General features: G+C 42.9%; 1 protein-coding gene across 4 annotated transcripts in view; it reads left to right on the top strand.

Moving 5' to 3' along the window:
- Nucleotides 1–477: 477 nt before the first annotated feature.
- Nucleotides 478–19299, top strand: part of prmt3 (protein arginine methyltransferase 3) — a 196713-nt gene continuing 177891 nt past the window's right edge. The window contains exons 1-5 of one of the 4 annotated variants that reach the window (XM_060838615.1): nucleotides 478–547; nucleotides 6327–6450; nucleotides 12788–12870; nucleotides 13049–13098; nucleotides 14478–14580. In XM_060838615.1, the coding sequence (XP_060694598.1) occupies nucleotides 532–547; nucleotides 6327–6450; nucleotides 12788–12870; nucleotides 13049–13098; nucleotides 14478–14580 (376 nt within the window). In that variant the 5' untranslated portion in view covers nucleotides 478–531. Of the gene's footprint in view, nucleotides 562–6326; nucleotides 6451–12787; nucleotides 12871–13048; nucleotides 13099–14477; nucleotides 14581–19299 lie in introns of all 4 variants that reach the window. The other 3 variants (XM_060838616.1, XM_060838617.1, XM_060838618.1) reach the window with 3 other exon arrangements.

Below are 19299 nucleotides of genomic sequence, written 5' to 3'. Positions count from 1 at the left end.
TAAACATATGCACGAGAATGGAATAGTTTAGATTAGGTAGTTTCACAGGTCGACACAACATGAAGGGCCTGTACTACGCTGTAATGTTCTATACCTTATAATAAAATGTTTATACTGCAGAACAAACCCAAGGCGTTTCTTACTTATGCATGGCAAGACAGTGCATATAATTCGTCTTGGCGCTGCAACTGCCCCTTCTTGGTTTGAACACATTATTTAAACATTGTCAATTCTCACTAACAGCACCAGATGGAGCTACCTATAAAATACTGTTTATGTCGGGGTGAGGTTTTAATTAGACACCATGAAGTGTTGTAATTAAAGATCGATATCCAGATCTAATGCGGGACACGCATCGCACTGAATACTAAAAGCAAAAGCTCGTGAACGCAAGTTGTGTTGAACGGGCTCGTTGCAAATCTGCAGAAATACTTCCTATTTGCTCGAACTAAGCCATCCCATTGACCTGGAAGCGGATGGGATAGGTTGGGGGGTGTTGATTACACTTCATATGGACCCGGCAGCTTGAACATGGCTGAGAGTGAAGGTAAACCCACGTGGGTGAGACATTAATGTATGAAGAGTAACATAAATTGTAACATTGTAGCGGGCGCTGTATCGCTGCTACTGAGTCTGGCAGGGGATTTACGCTGGTAGCTGGGTCAGTTCTGCACTCAGTGGGCTAATTTTAAGTTGTTGTGTCAGACGCAGGGCGTAAACATCAGTTTTATATTTCTTTCAGGTAAAACATTCCGGGTGCATTAAAAGGTCTGCTTTCTGCAAGATCGCAGCCACTGAAGGTGACTGGTTTTAAATGAGTAGAGGGTCGGGTTAATTCCTTATGAAGGGCTTATGCCCGAAACGTCGAATTTCCTATTCCTTGGATGCTGCCTGATCTGCTGTGCTTTAACCAGCAACACATTTTCAGCTTAATTCCTTGCCCCCCCCCATCATGGGGCTGACTGGGTGAGCTGATCTTTCTGAGAGAAGTCTGACCAGTAACTGCAGGGATTTAGGAATGAGAGTTTTGGGAGCACGGGGACAGAGGGAGAGAGACCCAGATTTTGACCAATTTTGTTCCAAGTCAAAAGAGGTGTGTGTTCATTTGTAAAGTTTAAACACCGAGGAAATACCAATTTATAGTTAGCTTTAGGCTGTTGGGCAAAATTTGTGTATGGGTAATAGAGGAGTAATATTTGTGGTGGGGAGTGCTAATGAGTGGAAGCATGTAGTAAGGGGTGGAGGATAGATACTGGGGAGATGTATTGGGTCTCTGAGTTTTGGATTTACATGAATGACATTCTGGTCTGGAGAGTGAATCAGAGTAGACTCAACAAGGCAGGTAAAATTTACTGTAAAGAGTGAGATCGTGTGGACCGAATGCTGTTGAACTATTGTAGCTAAGGATGAAAGAGTCAGGGACTACAATTTATGTAGCACCTCAGGCATAATGAAATGTCCCAGGACTTGACTGGAGTATTATCTAAGGATGACATGGAGTCATAAAGGAGCCATGAGGTCAGGTGACCAGGAACTTGGTTGACGAGGGTGGGAATGTTAAGGTAAGGTGCGGGGAGGTAAATAGAGTTTTGCTGAGGGAAGTCCAGGCCCAATACCTTGGAGTATACTGAAAACAACAAATTTTGGGTCAGGCAGCATTTGTGGAGAGACAGCAAGCTACATATTGTGGGCGGCACGGTGGCACAGTGGTTAGCCCTGCTGCCTCACAGCGCCTGAGACCCAGGTTCAATTCCCGACTCAGGCGACTGACTGTGTGGAGTTTGCACGTTCTCCCTGTGTCTGCGTGGGTTTCCTCCGGGTGCTCCGGTTTCCTCCCACAGTCCAAAGATGTGCGGGTCAGGTGAATTGGCCATGCTAAATTGCCCATAGTGTTAGGTAAGGGGTGAATATAGTGGTATGGGTGGGTTGCGCTTCGGCGGGTCGGTGTGGACTTGTTGGGCCGACTTGTTGGGCCAAAGGCCCTGTTTCCACACTGTAAGTAATTTATTGTGAGTCTAGATGACTCTTCATCAGACTTGATTGAGGAGCAGTTGGTGATCTGATTATTAGGAGAGTGAAAGTATCTGAGGATTGTGGAACTGGAGGAGATATGAGATAGCAAGGGGTGAGGCAATGGCAGAGATTTGAAAACAAGATTTAGAACTTGAACTTTAAGATGTCATTTGACTGAGGTCATGGAATCTTGGTCGACCTGACATCTGTCCAGGTTAATTCTCTACCTGTGACCTTGTCAGTAATCAGCTAGGAAAGTGCAGGATGACCACTGCCGGCTGGTTATCTATATTGAAATATCTGTTCGTTAAGGATGGGTGGGCAATAAATGCTGGCCACCTGTAATGCTGACATTCCACAAATAGTCATAGTCGTACAGCACAGAAACAGATCCATTGCTCCAACTTGTCCATGCTAAGCAGATATCCTAACCTAATCTTGTCCCATTTGCCAGCACTTGGCCCATATCCCTCTAAACCCTTCCTATTCACATAACCACCCAGCTGGCTTTTAAATGTTGCAACTGTACCAGCCTCCACTACTTCCTCTTGCAGCTCATTCCATACTCGTACCACCCTCTGAGTGAAAAGGTTGCCCCTTTAGGCCTCTTTTAAATCTTTCCCCTCTCACCCTAAACCTATGCCCTTTAGTTCTGGACTCCCCCCCCCCCCCCCCCCCACCCACCCAAGGGACAGGAGTTTGTCCATTTACCCTATCCATGCCCCTCATAATTTTATAAACCTCTAAAAGGTCACCTCTCGGCCTCTGATGCTCCAGGGAAAACAGCCCCAGCCTGTTCAGCCTTTCCCTATAGCTCAAATCCTCCAACTCTGGCAACATTCTTGTAAATCTTTTCTGAACCTTTTCACCACATCCTTCCTATAGGAGGGAGATCAGAATTGAACACAATCTTCACAATATTGGCCTAACCAATGTCCTGTCAAGCTGCAACGTTTGTAAAGAAAACAAAACACCCATTTTGCTCGGGTAGTAGCTTCTCATGTTTTGATGTAGTATTCCTCTTTATTGGCTACACCATCCACGTCCCGTCCAGCTTTACTCTCCCCAAAACCACCATTTGGTGTCATTGCAAATGTTGATATTGGGCTGCTCATTCTTCAACCTAAACCATTCACATAAATCAGGAGCAATAATGGTCCCTCATCAATCCTTGTGGAACACACCTTTCTGTGTTCTGTCGCACTGAGGAACTGCCTTTAACCTATCCTTTCAGTTTTGGAGACAGACTGGGTAATGTGCCGTTGAGTATTTGGGAAATCCTGAGGCTGGGTTTGTGGAAGGTGCCTTCAGACATTTAAGTGGAAGGCCTCTTAAAATTGCATGGTCCTTAGAAAGGCAGAGAGCATTCCAGCTGGAAGCTGGTGTTTGTTAGTTCTAATTTCAAGGACATCAATAAAGAGGGCTGCCTCCTCCAGCCTGTGTAATAACACCGATGGAATGGATTGGGAAGCAGTGGGGGATCTGTAGCAGGATTGTCACACAGCAGCGTAAGAAAAGAATACTCTGCTGTTATGGAGCAACAATGAATCTTTGGTTGGTGTAGCAGCCAGGATAGAGATCAGAGTGTGTTGTTGTTTTACTGCTAAGCTCAGAGGTGGGAAATCTTTTCATGTTGGAAGGCCGCATTATGTTAGTTGTAATCTAATAAGGCCGCATCCAAGAAACTTCAATTATATATTCTTCAAAATTCACATTATTTTGTAAAAATCTAACTACTATGTACTAACTAATTTTAAAAAACTGTTAATTCTAAAGTTAACTAACCTTTTAATGACTTTGTTGTGACTGCTTTTTGTAGGAAAGCATTTGAATGTTTGGTTGCAGCATGCAGGTCTGCAGTTTTAGCTGATCCTCTAGATGGGTATCCGTCATTTGTGACCTTAAGAGCGTCTTGATTTTGGTTAGTAGGAGAATGTAGATTCACAGCAATAAGTGGTTGAAAAGCAAGAAAGCATTTTTCGTGCATGCTGCAAAATGTGGATTCATTCAAAAGGCCACACACAATGGCCTAGAATGCCGCAGGTTCCCCACCGTGGCAAAACTCTTTGTTCAGCTTCAGTTGTAAAGTCCATTTGAAATAAAGATTATTCTGAAGGTGTGGATTTTTTAAGTTGTATGTTGGTCAACAGGCTGGAAACAAATAATATTTAGGGACATAATACACATGATAAAGCTACCACTGATGGCATGGTAATGGTACTGTGCTGGTAATCCAGATACCCAGGTCTGTGTTCTGGGGACACTGGTACATTTCTCACCGTGGTAACCGGTGGAGTTTAAATTTTAGCTCATAAAAGCGACTGGAATGTGAAGCTAGACTCAGTAATGATGACCATAGCAACAACTGGTGATTTTTGCAAAAGCCCATCTGGCTCACTCATGTCTTTTTCTGCTCTGAAGTTTGTTCTAAGTGTTTATCTATCTCCTGTAATGACCACCAACCTTCCAATCTTAGTCTGGAAAGGACCTTGCATTGGTTTGAGCTCATGTCTTTTATGTCTTTTTTTTTAGAACCCCTACAATGTGGAAGCAGGCCATTTGGTCCATTGAGTCCACACTCAGACCTACTCCCACTACCCTATCCCTGTAAACTTTCCTTTTTTTTATGGCTAATCAACCTAGTCTACACATCCTTGGAAACTATGGTCAGTTTAGCATAGCCAATCTATCTAACCTGCCCATCTTTAGCTTTTAGCGTCATTAAGGAGGCCAGTATTGGTTGCCTATCCCTAATTGCCCAGAGGGCTTTTAAGAGTCAATCACATTGCTGAGAGTCTGAAGTCACATGTAGGACAGGCCAGGTAAATATGGCACATTACCTTCCCTAAATGATGTTAGTGAACCAGATGCATTCTCCTGACAATCCATGAGTGTGTTATGGTCTTCTTTGTTGACCAGTTAGCGTGATGGGATTTAAACCCGTGTCCTAGAACCTCAGTCTTGGAGTTGTCTGCCATGCCCCAATATTCACCCCACCAAATCTTTACAAATTTGTAACAACATGGTGAGGTCACCCCATCAGTCTTCTATATTCGAGGGAACTAAGTTTGTGCATTTAGTCCTTGTAATTCAATTCATTTACCTATTCCTGCTCCTGTTTCTTATGTATCTATGAAGCCTTGGCATCGTGTGCAGCTCAGTGGCTCAGTGGTTATCACTGCTGCCTCACAGAGCCATGGACCCAGGTTTGATTCTAGCCTCAGATGACTATCTATGTGGAGTTTGCATATTCTCCCCATGTCTGCATGTGTTTCCTCTAGGTGCTCCAGTTTCCTCCCACAGGCCAAAAATGTGTTGACTTGGTGAATGGGCCATGTTAAATTGTTCATAGTGTACGGCTCGGTGGATTAGCCGTGGGAAATGCCAGTTTTAAACAGGTAACTCTTGTTTTTAAACGAAGGCCCCTAAGTTTTGAATCTTCTGTAGGATGAAGCACTTCCAGCCTGTCAGGACCCCTCAGGATCTTGTGTGTTTCTGTCAATACACCTCTTCTGGACAAGCCAAACAGAGAGACACGAGAATTCCTCGAAGCATGGCACTCCAACTGAACTCTATCAACAAACACATTGACTTGGACTGGATTTACCACCGCCTGAGAAAAAGAACAGGAAATAACATCACCATGGGAAATGACATCATTACAGGAAATTACATCACTAACCCAAAGAAACCCCAACATATAAATAGAAAGCAAGAATCACCAGCAATGCTTTGTCCGGAGGCTCACTGAAGATGTTACCTAGTATGGTGACGAAACGTCTGAACATGAACCTTCCAGCTCAGTGACACCTCTTCTGTTTACTGTATAGTCTTTTTCTCCTCCCTCCATCTCTGTCAGCACCTAGAGTCCATCCATACCACTGAGAACACCACATTCCTCTAGCTCTGGTCTCTGCACACCACCCATTCTCTTCACTTTCCTGTAGTTAAAGTACCTTTGGCTGTCCAGACCTTAAATCATGGAATGATCTCCTTAAGCCTTATTCCAGTTTTATGACTGGCTTCAAAGTCTACCCTTTTGACGAGGTTTTAGTAACCTCTGCCAATATCTCCTTACTTTTTCTGGGTCACCGATCATACACTTGTGACATTTCTTATGAAATTGTTCAGCTGTAAGGCGCCATATAAATTGGTGTAGTTGTATGTTGCAACTCGATGGAGTGATGTTTTGTGGACATTATGACTAGTTTTATTTGTGTGTGTGTGTGAGATTTATGCTCTATCTCAGTTTAACACAGAAACATTTATTGTCTTTTTGATAGATTTTGACTCGTTTTCTTTTCCCCTGATAGACAGAGAAGATGTTACCGACGAGATGCCTGAATTGTCAGAGATGGATGATGAGGAATGGTGTGACTGGGATGAAGAAGAGCAGACCAAAGGACAAGAACAAATTTGTTGCCTGTTTTGTGAAAGGTGCTTTTAGCTTTCTGCTTTAAAAATAAAAATAAAAATCACTTTATGTCAAAAAATCTTCAAATATTTATGTCACTCATGGATTGGGGTAAAATTGCATTGTCACAAAATGTTCCAAATGTTTCCAGATCTAGATTATATGTTTCAAAGTTGTTATGACACAGGCTAAACTCTCCTGCTTAATGTAAATGTGCGACACAGAACATTTACCCCGTGCAGTATTCTGTGAAAGTTCGAGAGGCGAAGGACTATTTTTAAAGTAAAAATTAACAACTTTATTTCTTAAAGTATAACAGAGAATGATTAACTAACAACTATTTGTAATTCCTTCCTCTAACCTATCTTTTACTTTCCCCACTACAAGACTAGACTGATAAAACCCCCTGATTAAGATGTACAAACAAAAACTTCTTATCTAAAAACCAGGCAGCTTTCAATCTTCTCTGTATTTCAGTCTTTTCTTCTCCTTGGGGATACCGTTTCACCGGTTACTGATCAATAAAGGTATCTTTTAAGAGAGCTATTTTTCTGGACAGTTTGCAGATGTCATTGGCTTGGCAGTTCTCCCCTCAACTGTTCAATTTTCCCTGGTCTTATACCCACCCCCCCCGCCCCAAAGCATTGGATTTTGTCATTGGCTTTTAAGATTGTCAATGTACTAAATTCAAACTGGATTGGAGTTTGGTATTTTTTGGGGTATAATTTAAACTATTTGGCTTAATTCAAATCTGTTTTGTTTCCAGGAACCAGCTACCCTAGCTACCTCAGTAGTTGGAGTACATGTTACATTGTATCTTTTTTTCAGAACAGTGGTTCTGTCAGGTAGTTCTACTGCCTTTAATTCTCCTAAAGGTACAGTACACCCCAATTCTTCATAACAAAGTGGTTGAGTAGGTCAGATCGTAAAAAGGTAGTTGAGCTGGTTTAGTGATGCCGTTACTTTTTTAAAATTATGTTAACACTTTGCTGAACTACTGGCTGATCAGATAGAGTCATAAACCCATTCAGCACAGAAGAGGGTCTTCTACCCATCACGTCTATATCAACTTATCTGCACTAATCCCATTTATGAGCATTCGACCCATAGCCTTGATTGTTGTGGCATTTCAAATGGTTGTCCACCTACGTATTACTTGGATTGAATGGAAAGTTAGCGCCTCTATTCCTTGGAGAAGTAAGAGGGTTTTGGCCTTAGCAGACTGAAACTTGGATTGGTCAAGTTGTTTTGTAAGGAAAGGGTGGACAGACTAGGCTGTTAAATGCAGATACTTAGAAGAATTTGAGGTGACTTTTGAAATAAATAAAATCCTGAGGGGTCTATACGGAGGGAAATGTGGAAAGGATGTTTCCACTTGTGGAAGAATTTAGAAAGAGAGTTCATTGTCCAAAAATTGGCAGATGCCTATTTGAAACTGAGATGAGGAAACTGTGTTTTCTCTCTGATAGACATGAGTCATGGAAACATAGTGTTATACAGCACAGAAACAGACCCTTCGGTCCAAACAGTCCATGCCAGCCAAATTAAACTCATTCCACCTGCCTGCACTCGGCCCATATTCCTCCAAATATTTATCTTAATGTCTTTTAAATGTTGTAACTCTACCCGTATTCACTACTTCCTCTGGAAGTACATTCCACACACAAACCACTCTCAGTGTAAAAGAAAAAATGCCCCACATGTCTTTATAAAATCCCTTTCCTGTTAATTTAAAAATATGTCCCTTCGTCTTGAAATCCCTCACCCTCGGGGAGAGGCACCTGCCATTCGCCTTATCTATACACTTCATGATTTTATAAACTTCTGTAAATTCACCTTTGAACCTTCTATGTGTCAATGAAAAGCGTCTCAGCCTGAGTAATACCATTGAATATCAAGGGGCAGTGTTTAGATTGTCCCTTATTGGTGATGGTCATGGCCTGGTATTTGTGTAGTGCGAATGTTACTTGGCATTTGCCAGCCCAAGCCTGGATATTGTCGACATCTTGTTGCTGACCTTGCTTCAGTTTCTGTCTGTGCAGGTGCTGCCAGACCTGCTGAGTTTCTCCACTGTTCTCTGTATTTGTTTCAGATTTCCAGCATCCGCAGTATTTCTGTTTCATTGACTAGATTGATACCTGAACTGAGTGGGTTGTCTTATGATAAGTTGGGCAGGTTAGGCTTGCTTCGACTGGAGTTTAGAAGAGGGAGGGGCAAAGTTGTTAGGATCCTGAATGGTCTGGACAGGGTCGATGTGGGATGGGTGTTTCCCATTGAGTGTGTGATGCAGGATTAAGGGACGCTATTTCAAAATGAAGACACGAGGAAAACCGTTTTCTCTCTGTGAGTTGTGTGACGTTTGGAAGTCTCTAAAGAGGTAGGGTCACTGAATTGGCCAGAATTGGATAGATTCTTGTTAGGCAGGGGAGTCAAAGATTATTGAGCAAATGGAGGATTGTTGAATTGCAAGCACAAACAGATCAGCCATGATCATTTTGAATGGTGTAGCAGATTCAAAGGGCTGAATGGCCTACCTATGTTCCCAAATTCCACATTTGTATATCAATATCTGAAGGTTTCTGTCTGACTTGAAGGATTCTGGCGTTAGCTTTGTTTCAGTGTTTGCTGTCTATCCCAATACTCTGTGGACTGACAGTATGAACTGTTGTATTTTTATGGGCAAAATTAAATCGGTTACAGGTATTTAGACTCGTAAATAAAAAAACTAGTCAGTGTCCTCATAATGGTGTAATTGCGGTTGAAGTGGGAATTTTAAGGTTTCATACAAAGTAGTTATAGCACGACTGAGATGAGAGTTTGCCAGGTGGTATTGGAAGACACATTTTTAACAAGCATGAGCCTTGAATACCCTAAGTGTTCTTGCACTTCTTAATGCCAGTATCAGCTTTGGGAGCAGACTCCCAGGAAGAGTTTGTACAGGAAGACAACCAGCTTCCTGTTGAAGGGATATGAAAAAGACTGAAGATGGAAGGTTTCTGTTTGTTTATGTTTCATTCTTGGAACTAATGTAGGAGTTTTGTATTACAAAATGGATGAAAGCCGATTTGGTTTTCAGTATGTATTGGATAGAGGTGGGACAGAGTTAGAACATAAGAACTAGGAGCAGGAGTAGGCCATCTGGCCCCTTGAGCCTGCTTCGCCATTCAATAAGATCATGTTTGACCTTTTTGTGGACTCAACTCCACCTACTCACCCTCTCACCATAACCCTTAATCCCTTTACTATTCAAAAATCTGTTAATCTTTGTTTTAAAACCATTCAGTGACGTAGCCTCAACTGCTTCACTGGGCAGGGAATTCTACAGATCCACAACCCTTTGGGTGAAGAGGTTCTTCCTCAACTCAGTTCTAACTCTGCTCCCTCTTATTTTGAGGCTATGGCCCTAGTTCTAGTTTCACCAGCCATTGGAAACAACCTCCCTGTTTCTATCTTATCTATTCTCTTCATAATTTTATATGTATCTATAAGATCCCCCTCATTTTTCTAAATTCCAATGAGTATAGTTCCAGTCCACTCAACCACTCCTTAAAAACTGACCCTTTCAACTCCAGAATTAACCTAGTGAACCTCTTCTGCACTCCTACACTGTGAGTGCATCCTTTCTGAAATAAAGGAGAGCGAAACTGTGCATAGTGCCCCATGTGTGGCCTCATCAGCATCCTATACAGCTGCAGCATTACTTCCCTGTTTTAAAACCCCATCCCCCTAACAATGAAGGACAATATTCCATTTGCCTTCTCAATTACCTGCTGCACCTGCAAACCAACTTTTTGTGATACATACACAATGACACCCCGGTTCCACTGTTTAGCCTCTTTCTGTCTATCCATCTATCTATCTCTTCAAGGTTATTTGAATAAACACCCAGTTAACCTGCATACTGTAGTCCTCCTTTGATCTGTGTAGGAGGCGACCCACAACAGTGGGCAGCACGGTGGCACAGTGGTTAGCACTGCTGCCTCACAGCGCTAGAGACCTGGGTTCAATTTCCGCCTCAGGTGACTCTCTGTGTGGAATTTGCACATCCTCTCCGTGTCTGTGTGGGTTTCCTCCGGGTGCTCCAGTTTCCTCTCATAATCCAAAAATGTGCAAGTTAGGTGAATTGGCCATGCTAAATTGCCCGTAGTGTTAGGTGGAGGGGTGAATGTAGGGGAATGGGTCTGGGTGTGTTGTGCTTCGGCGGGTCGGTGTGGACTTGTTGGGCTGAAGGGCCTGTTTACATGCTGTAGGGAATCTAATCTAAGGGTTGATGTCTACCAGTTGTGCTGTGCCACTGAAAGTTAGCTATTCCAGTTGTGGCTCAGTGCTCCTTCAAATTGTCAGCTGATTCAGCAATTTTTTTTGTTTAAAATCTGCCAAATTTAAATTTTAAAAATTCCTACTTCTCTGTTCTCCTGTTTGTTTTTCAGTTAAGTCTTTCTTTTCCACTCTTCTTGTTGTCTGACAGGATGGGACTCCATTGCTTCAGTGCCCTTACCTCAGCTGTGTTCTGGCAAAAGATTCTTTTGAGCTGAAGGATGTCGAGTCAAGAACTGGTTCACAGCAGAAATGCTATTGGAAGTTGTGCATTAGTAGAATCTGACCCTTCATAACTCCTCAGGGAAATAATATTTTGTGAGCAGATGATACAAGCCCATCAAAATCTGAAAGATAGAGAGACGCAAGCTATTTATTTCTCATTTGAAAGTTTTTGGCAGCACTGTGTCTACAAATGAACCAGAAGATGCCGTTTTCAGACTCTACGGATTTTCTGTGACCGAAAATGTATGTCTCTTTGCAGATTCTGGACTTTATTTGATAGCTTTCCAAATATGCTTCAAGAATCTGACTGATCATAAAACACCTTGGGAATGACATACCAAATAAAAACTGATAACAATTCCCAGGGAAGATAATGAATTGCTTGTAGACTGGTGTTGGCACTGTCAACATGATGAACAGTCGCTCTCTGTTCCAAGTCCTATGGCCCTGCTGCTGCTTAAAGCAGAATAACAATGCATGAAGGAGGTGATTTCAGCCATCTTGGTTCATCTGTCTGGAAACATCCTAATGCACCTCTGCCTCCAGAGGAGCAATCAATTCTTTTTCAAATGATTTCTTGTTTCTTGCTCTTGCATGACTGAATCAATCTGGCTTTATGTGAAGGCAAATGTAAAACCAGATATAGGAACAGAATTCTCCTGCCTTTTCCCTATGACCTTTGACCCCCTTACTGATCTATCTCTATCTGAAATGCAGTCGGTGACTTGGCCTCCACAGTTGGTTGTGGAAATGACTTCCACAGATTCGCCACCCTCTGGCTGAAGAAATTCCTCCTCATTTCAGTACTAAAGGGAGGTCCCTTTACTCTGAGGCTTTGGCCTCAGGTACTTGCCCCTCCTATTGGTGGAAACGTCTTCCTCATGTCCAATCAATTCAGGCCTCCCAGCATTCTGTAAGTTTCAATCCGATCCTCCCATATCTTTCTAAACCCCACAAGTACAGACCCAGAATCCTCAACCGCTGCTCATATGACAAGCCCTTCATTCCCGGGATCATTATTGTAGACCTCCTCTGGAACCCCCATAACGCCAGCAGATCCTTCCTTAGAGATGGCCCCAAAACTGCTTGCAGTATTCCAAATGTGGTCTGACCAGAGCCTTTCTAGCCTCAGCAGTATATTTCTGCTCTTGTATTCTAGCCCTCTTGAAATGAATGCTAACATTGCATTGCCTTCTTAACTGCCCACTGAACCTGCATGTTGACCTTAAGAGAACCCTGAACTACAGCTCCTAAGTACCCTTGTTACTGGTTTGACCCTTAGTTCCATTTCACCACTTTCTTGGATGAACACAGTCTCAACAGTGAAGCACCCAAGCACTATCTAGAATACAGCAACCCACTTGATTGCCTCATAATCCACAGACTTCAACATTCAATCCCCTCATCACCAATGCACTGGCAGCAGTGTGAACCGTTTGCTAGATGCACTGCAATAATTCAGCAAGGATATTTCAATATCACCTTCCAAACCCATGGTCTTTGCCACCCGAGCTGATTCCATCATCCTGGACAATGTTGAACTTCTCGAGTGCTATTGGAGCTGCACTTATCCAATCCATTGGTGAATATTCCATTCCACTCCTGACTTGTGCCTTGTGGATGGTGAACAGGCTTTGGTTCCTGCTCTGATAATCACAATATTTATGTGGCTGGTTCAATTCAGTTTATGGTCAGCAGTAACCCCAGAATGTTGATAGTGGGAGATTCAGTGATATTAATTCCATTAATGCATTCATCACTATATTTATTAAAACTAAAAACATTGAAGGTAATTGGAATTTTTTTCTTTGTAAACAGGTTATTCAGTTCAACTGAAGATACTTTTTCTCACTGTAGAGTGGACCACCAGTTTGATATTACCCAAATAGTTCACGAGCATGGTAGGTCTTTTCTCAGTTGAAACACAACACTGAAACCTTAGGGTCATTGTGTCTTCCACATTCAAACTGCTTTTTTTTAAAATTGGAAAACAATTAAGTATTAAATCTATAATTTTTTAAGAACCTGAATATTTTGTCAATTGTGTATTTTGATGGTAACAGGAAGTATCTTTTTCAGGTCTCGATTGTTATGGGTTCATCAAGCTTGTCAATTTCATTAGAATCACAGTAAGTTTTGATGTGTCTGAAAAGTATTTTCTTTGTTTTTTCAATCTAGTAATCAAACTCTTGTGGTCTTCTCACAGTGTGCAAGGTGATATTAAAAGCCTTTAACTCCAGGAAAACAATAGTCAATGTGGATAAAATTTCCATTGAACACTGTGCAGGAACTGGAGATGGATGCAGGCAATTTATGAATCTTTCTACTGCAGTCTACTTTAAATTCCGAGTTGTATTAATCATTCTGTAATTCACTCCAAACAATTCTAATATTTAATGTCACTGATATCACTGTGTGAAACCTGGCAGAGATAAGCTGGCAATGTTTGGCGCTAACTATTAAGGAAACATAATAGAGGAATGCACATAATGCTTGCATCAGGAAGTTTTGTAGAATAGGAGTGACTGTGGGTACATCTGTTCTGTAGAAACCATCCAACAATTGCTTTATGGTGTTCAAAGAGGTTTGTTTGTATACCTGCACATTTGTAGCAAATATAATTGCATTATAATTTGTCATCATGAATAATGGCTGTCAGTGGTTTTGTTTCTTTACCCAAGAATGAACACACTGTCTGGGGACGCACCTTCCCAAGCAGTACCACAGTGACTAGACTGGCACGGGGGGGGGGGGATTGTGGGCATTGTCTTTGGAGGAGGTCCCATTCTTCCAACTTTCTACTGGTCAATCAATTTCAGTAACTTACAGAGACCTATCGATACCATGATTTACCTACATGGCACTGCCAACTTAATATTGCAAGCAAAATTAAAAACTGCACATCTTGACAGAGCCAGCTTCACAAAACAATCTTTTATATTTTAAAACACAAGTGTTGGCTTAAATCTATGCAACAAAAAAATGGTGCCACCTCTTCAGTTCTCTGACCATTGTCAATCTGGTTTATATTCCATCTTGATATCTGTATATCAGCTATGAGTTGGGCCGAAGAGCCTGTTTCCGTGTGTAAATGTGATAAAATCATAAATTTCTTGGAAAGGCATTGCAACTTGGAAATACATCTATTCCTTCATCTCATCCTTTTGGATGAGAATGCTGTGCTGATTGAAATTAAATAAGGAGGGCAATAACTTGCTTTGAACTGAGTGAGATTGGATTGAACTGAGACGGTTTAATTGCAGTTAACATGTACAGTGATGAGAAGAGAATAATGGCTACAAACCGAGAATTCTGATGGAGTTTAGCAGGTCATGCAGCATCTGCAGAAAGATGTTAACACAAAACGTTAACTCTGTTTCTCTCTCCATGTACACTGCCAGACTCTCTGAATTTCTCCGGCATTCTCTGTGTATGTTTCAGATTTTCAGCCTCTGTGGTATGTTGCTTTTATTGGAGAATGATCGCCACCGTTTGTTCCTTTTCACAGAATCCCTCTGCAGAATCTTTCCAATCCATAGTGGGCCACGTCCCTTGGGAGAGTGAAGAATATATGAAACCACCATCCACTGATGATCCTTTACTCCAGTTTGGTACAGATAATTTTTATTGTTTGTATTATGAAGAATTTGTATTTTCTCTGGTGTCTCAAAATTGCAAGCCTCTTAGTTTGTAATAAGGATCACGACATGTGTGTCACATTTTTAAAATCAGGGTGCGAGATTGGTGTAGAAAAACAGGAATTGCCTGAAAAGCTCAGCAGGTCTGGCAGCATTTGTGGAGAGAGATCAGAGTTACTCTTTCGGGTCGAGTGCTCCTTCCTCAAAATTGAAGCGTTAACCAACTTCTCTCCACAGATGCTGCCAGACCTGCTGAGCTTTTCCAGCAATTCCTGTTTTTGTTTGTGATTTGCAGCATCCGCATCTCCACCAGTTTTTGCAAGATTGTATGACTGGGTGATTTTCAAATACTCGCCACTGGGAATTTCTCTGTCGGTATAAACACTGTCCTGGTCTCCACCTGTTCCAATTTTCAATGTTACTCTGCTTCTATTTTGTCCCCTTCCCCAGCTCCTCCTGAGGGTGATGACATATCATAGAGTCACAGAGATGTACAGCACAGAAACAGACTCTTTGGTCCAACTTGTCCATGTTAACCAGATATTCCAAATTAATCTAGTCCCATTTGCCAGCACCTACCCCATATCTCTCCAAATCCTTTCTATTCATATACCCATCTAGATGCCTTTTAAATGTTGTAATTGTACCAGCCGTCTCCAATTCCTCTGGCAGCGTATTCCATACATGCCCTACCCTCTGCATGGAAAAGTTGCCCCTTAGGTCCCTTTTAGTGGGCGGCACGGTGGCACAGTGGTTAGCACTGCTGCCTCACAGCGCCTGAGACCCGGGTTCAATTCCCGACTCAAGCGACTGACTGTGGAGTTTGCACGTTCTCCCCGTGTCTGCGTGGGTTTCCTCCGGGTGCTCTGGTTTCCTCCCACAGTCCAAAGATGTGCGGGTCAGGTGAATTGGCCATGCTAAATTGCCCGTAGTGTTAGGGGTAAATGTAGGGGTATGGGTGGGTTGCGCTTCGGCGGGTCGGTATGGACTTGTTGGGCCGAAGGGCCTGTTTCCACACTGTAAGTAATCTAAGTAATCTAATCTAATCTAAATCTTTCCCCTCTCACCTTAAACCTATGCCCTTTAGTTTTAGACTCCCCCACCTCAGGAAAAGTCCTGAATATTTATCCCATCTATACCCCTCATAATTTTATTTACCTCTATATAAATGTCAGAGGGGCGCGGAACACCCTGCCTGTAACAGTAGTAGACTCGCCAACTTTAAGTGCATTTCAGTCGTCATCGGACAAACATGGATGATAATGGAATAGTGTACAATAGGGGGGCTTCAGGTTGGTTCCACAGGTTGGCACAACATCGAGGGCCAAAGAACAAAGAACTGTAATGTTCTATGTTCTGTAAGGTCACCCCTCTGCCTCTGATGCTCAATGGAAAATAATCCCAGCCTATTCAGCCTCTCCCTGTAGCTCAAACCTTCCAGATCTGGCAATATCCTTGTAAATCTTTTCTGATCCCTTTCAAATTTCACAACATTGCTGTTAGGGTATTGTTGGAGAAAGTGAGGACTGCAGATGCTGGAGATCAGAGCTGAAAATGTGTTGCTGGAAAAGCGCAGCAGGTCAGGCAGCATCCAAGGAGCAGGAGAATCGACATTTCGGCATTGAGCCCTTCTTCAGGAATGAGGAAAGTGTGCCAAGCAGGCTAAGATAAAAGGTAGGGCGGAGGGACTTGGGGGAGGGGCTTTGGAAATGTGATAGGTCCTTCCATCCTATCACCCTCACCTTAACCTCCTTCCACCTCGAACTCAGCACCACCTTCCTAACCTGCAATCATCTTCCTGACCTCTCCGCCCCCACCCCCACTCCGGCCTATCACCCTCACCTTAACCTCCTTCCACCTATCGCATCTCCATCGCCCCTCCCCCAAATCTTTCCTCCCTACCTTTTATCTTAGCCTGCTTGGCACACTTTCCTCATTCCTGAAGAAGGGCTCATGCCCGAAACGTCGATTCTCCTGCTCCTTGGATGCTGCCTGACCTGCTGCGCTTTTCCAGCAACACATTTTCAGCTCAGTTAGGGTATTGTTGTCTGGTGGGTGATCTCAGTCCTTCAGTATTCTTGGTGACAGGTCATACTCTGTGTTTGGGCTTCCTGATGAGCTTTTGCCCGAAACGTCGATTCTCCTGCTCCTCGGATGCTGCCTGACCTGCTGCGCTTTTCTAGCACCACACTGTTGGCTTTGTGTTTCCAGACAACCAATTCTCCATTTTGCTGAGGGAGTTAATAAAACAGGCAGACAACACTAAGGGAGCTAGTCTGTCAGGACACCATGAGTATTGAATATCGACCATTTTCAGGGAGGAGTTAGATATAGTCCTTACGGCTAAAGGCACCAATGGGTATGGAGACGAAAGCAAGAACAGGAGAGTGAGTTGGATGGTCAGCCATGACTATACTCAATGGCAAACGCTAAATGGTCTACTCCTGTTATTATTTTCTGTTTCTGTGTCTTCAACTGACTGCACTTCAAAATTATACCATTTGTTTTAAAGCCGTCTGGTTTGTGCAAAGCATTTTGGGTGGAAATTTATGGGCAGGATTGGATGGGGGCCATGCCAATTGGTCCCCTCTGAGTCATAAAGCACGGAAACAGACCCTTTGGTTCGACCCGTCCATACTGAACCTAATCCCAGAATAAACTAGCCCCACCGGCCTGCTCCTGTGCCATCCCCCTCCAAACCTTTCCTATTCATGTACCTATCCAAATGTCTTTCAAATGTTGTAATTGTACCACTTCCTCAGGAGTTCGTTCCACACACGAACCACCCTCTGTGTAAAACATTTGCCCCTCATGTCTTTTTTAAATCTCTCAACATATGTCTCTTGTCTTGAAATTCTCCCACCCTAGGGTTAATGGTAGTTGTCTTTTCCATATCTGTACCTCTCATAGGTGGCAGACAGGCCCAGAACTAGTGCACCCTGCCACCAAATCAGACTGTGCCTGGGCTAATTGGGAGCTCCGCCTCCGTGAGACAGAACATGGCAATGGGTGTTGCTGGGAGTGCAGGCAGACTTATGCAGGAGGCCCCATGGATCTCAGGGTTCTTAGGTTCTATGGTCTGTGGAACTGAGGGCAGGCTTGGTTTGGGGGCGGGGGGTGTGGGCTCGGATGGAAAGACATGTTCCGGTCTGACTCGTCTTGTAGATAATTTCTCACCAACTTGCTGAATAGAGATGGTCCAGAGGAGGTTTACAAGAATAATCCCATAACAAAGGGCTCCTCATATGAGGAGAAGTTGAGGACTCTAGGTCTGTACTCGATTGAGTTTAAAAGGTTATAGGGGGATCTGATTGAAAGCTATAGAATATTGAGAGGCCTGAATAGTGTGGATGTGAAGAAAATGTTGCCACCATTCGGAGTCGCTACGACCAGAGGGCACAGCCTCAGAGTGAAAGGACAAACCTTTAGAACAGAGACGGGGAAGAATTCCCCTCGTCAGAAGGTCAGGAATTTGTGGAACTTATTGATGCAGAGGGTTGTGGAGGCCAAGCCATTGAGTACATTTCAGACAAAGGTAGATAGGTTCTTGATTGGTGAGGGGAGCAAGAGTTGCAGGGTAAGGGGGCAGAGTAAGGGGGTTGAGAAACATCAGACAGGATCGAGTGGTGAAACAGACTCAATGGGTCGAATGGCCTAATTGTGCTATTCTGTCTTGTGGTCAGAGATGATATTACACACGTCTGGAACAGGTTGGACTTGAACCTTGTCCTTCAAGTCCAAGCATAGGACACTACCACTGCACCACAGGAGCTGACTCATCTTGTTCACTTCAAAGTAGAGCTTCAATATGACCTGTTTGTAAATCTCCAAATATTAATTGTCTTGCTGGCCTTTCCTTCTGAAGTGAGTTGTAAAGAAAGCCCAGGCAGGAAAGAAGAGGGGTAACTGTCATTCTGACTGATACCTCCAACGGACATGTTGCATTAACTAATGATACTCTTCCCTCTTGCATTCCACCATTTTAAATATAAGGAGTGAAGATATCATTCACTGTCTGAGGGAATAACAGCCTGTCCACTCTTACCCACCTGCCCCAACCATGTAATGATAATTATTGAGGCCAGTTTAGGTTTTAACAAACTCCAATCTACCCTTGATTGTTAACTTACTATAATAAGTCAGCGAGTCTGACTGGAAGGGAATCTAATTTATTGCTGAACACTAAAATGGAGCCATTACTGATAATGAGGTCAGCTTTTGAAATGTTTTTTAACTTATGCTATGTTTCTAATCAACCTGTTCACAGAGATGTTATTACATATCTCTAGAGCCGGTGAGACTTGAACCCTGGTCTCCTAGTCCAGTATTAGGGACACTATCACTGCGCCACACGAGTGCCTGGGTCTGCTTTATTTTGTTTCTCTTTTAAATTATTTTTCTCATCAACCTGTTCACAAAGATGTGATTGCAAACCCCCGGAGGGGGCATGTAGTATCCATCCAACGCTAAGTTTTCTTTATCTTCCTGTAAGAGTGATGACTTCAAATGAAGAGAATCCAAAATTAAAGGGTAAATGTTACCAGTGAATAATATTAACGGGTTTAATGTTGTTCAGATATTTACTGCTGAAATAACTCCAGAGAGGCCGGTATCCCGTTACCAAGTCCCCCTTTATTTACACATGGATCGATCTTGTCACTGATCCAGCTTCCTCAAAGCCAGCTCTCAGAG

The sequence above is a fragment of the Hemiscyllium ocellatum genome, chromosome 18 (assembly GCF_020745735.1).
Source record: "Hemiscyllium ocellatum isolate sHemOce1 chromosome 18, sHemOce1.pat.X.cur, whole genome shotgun sequence".
Classification (NCBI taxonomy): domain Eukaryota; kingdom Metazoa; phylum Chordata; class Chondrichthyes; order Orectolobiformes; family Hemiscylliidae; genus Hemiscyllium; species Hemiscyllium ocellatum.
Note: the sequence above shows the minus strand (reverse complement) of the source record. Positions and strands in the feature narration are given on the sequence as shown.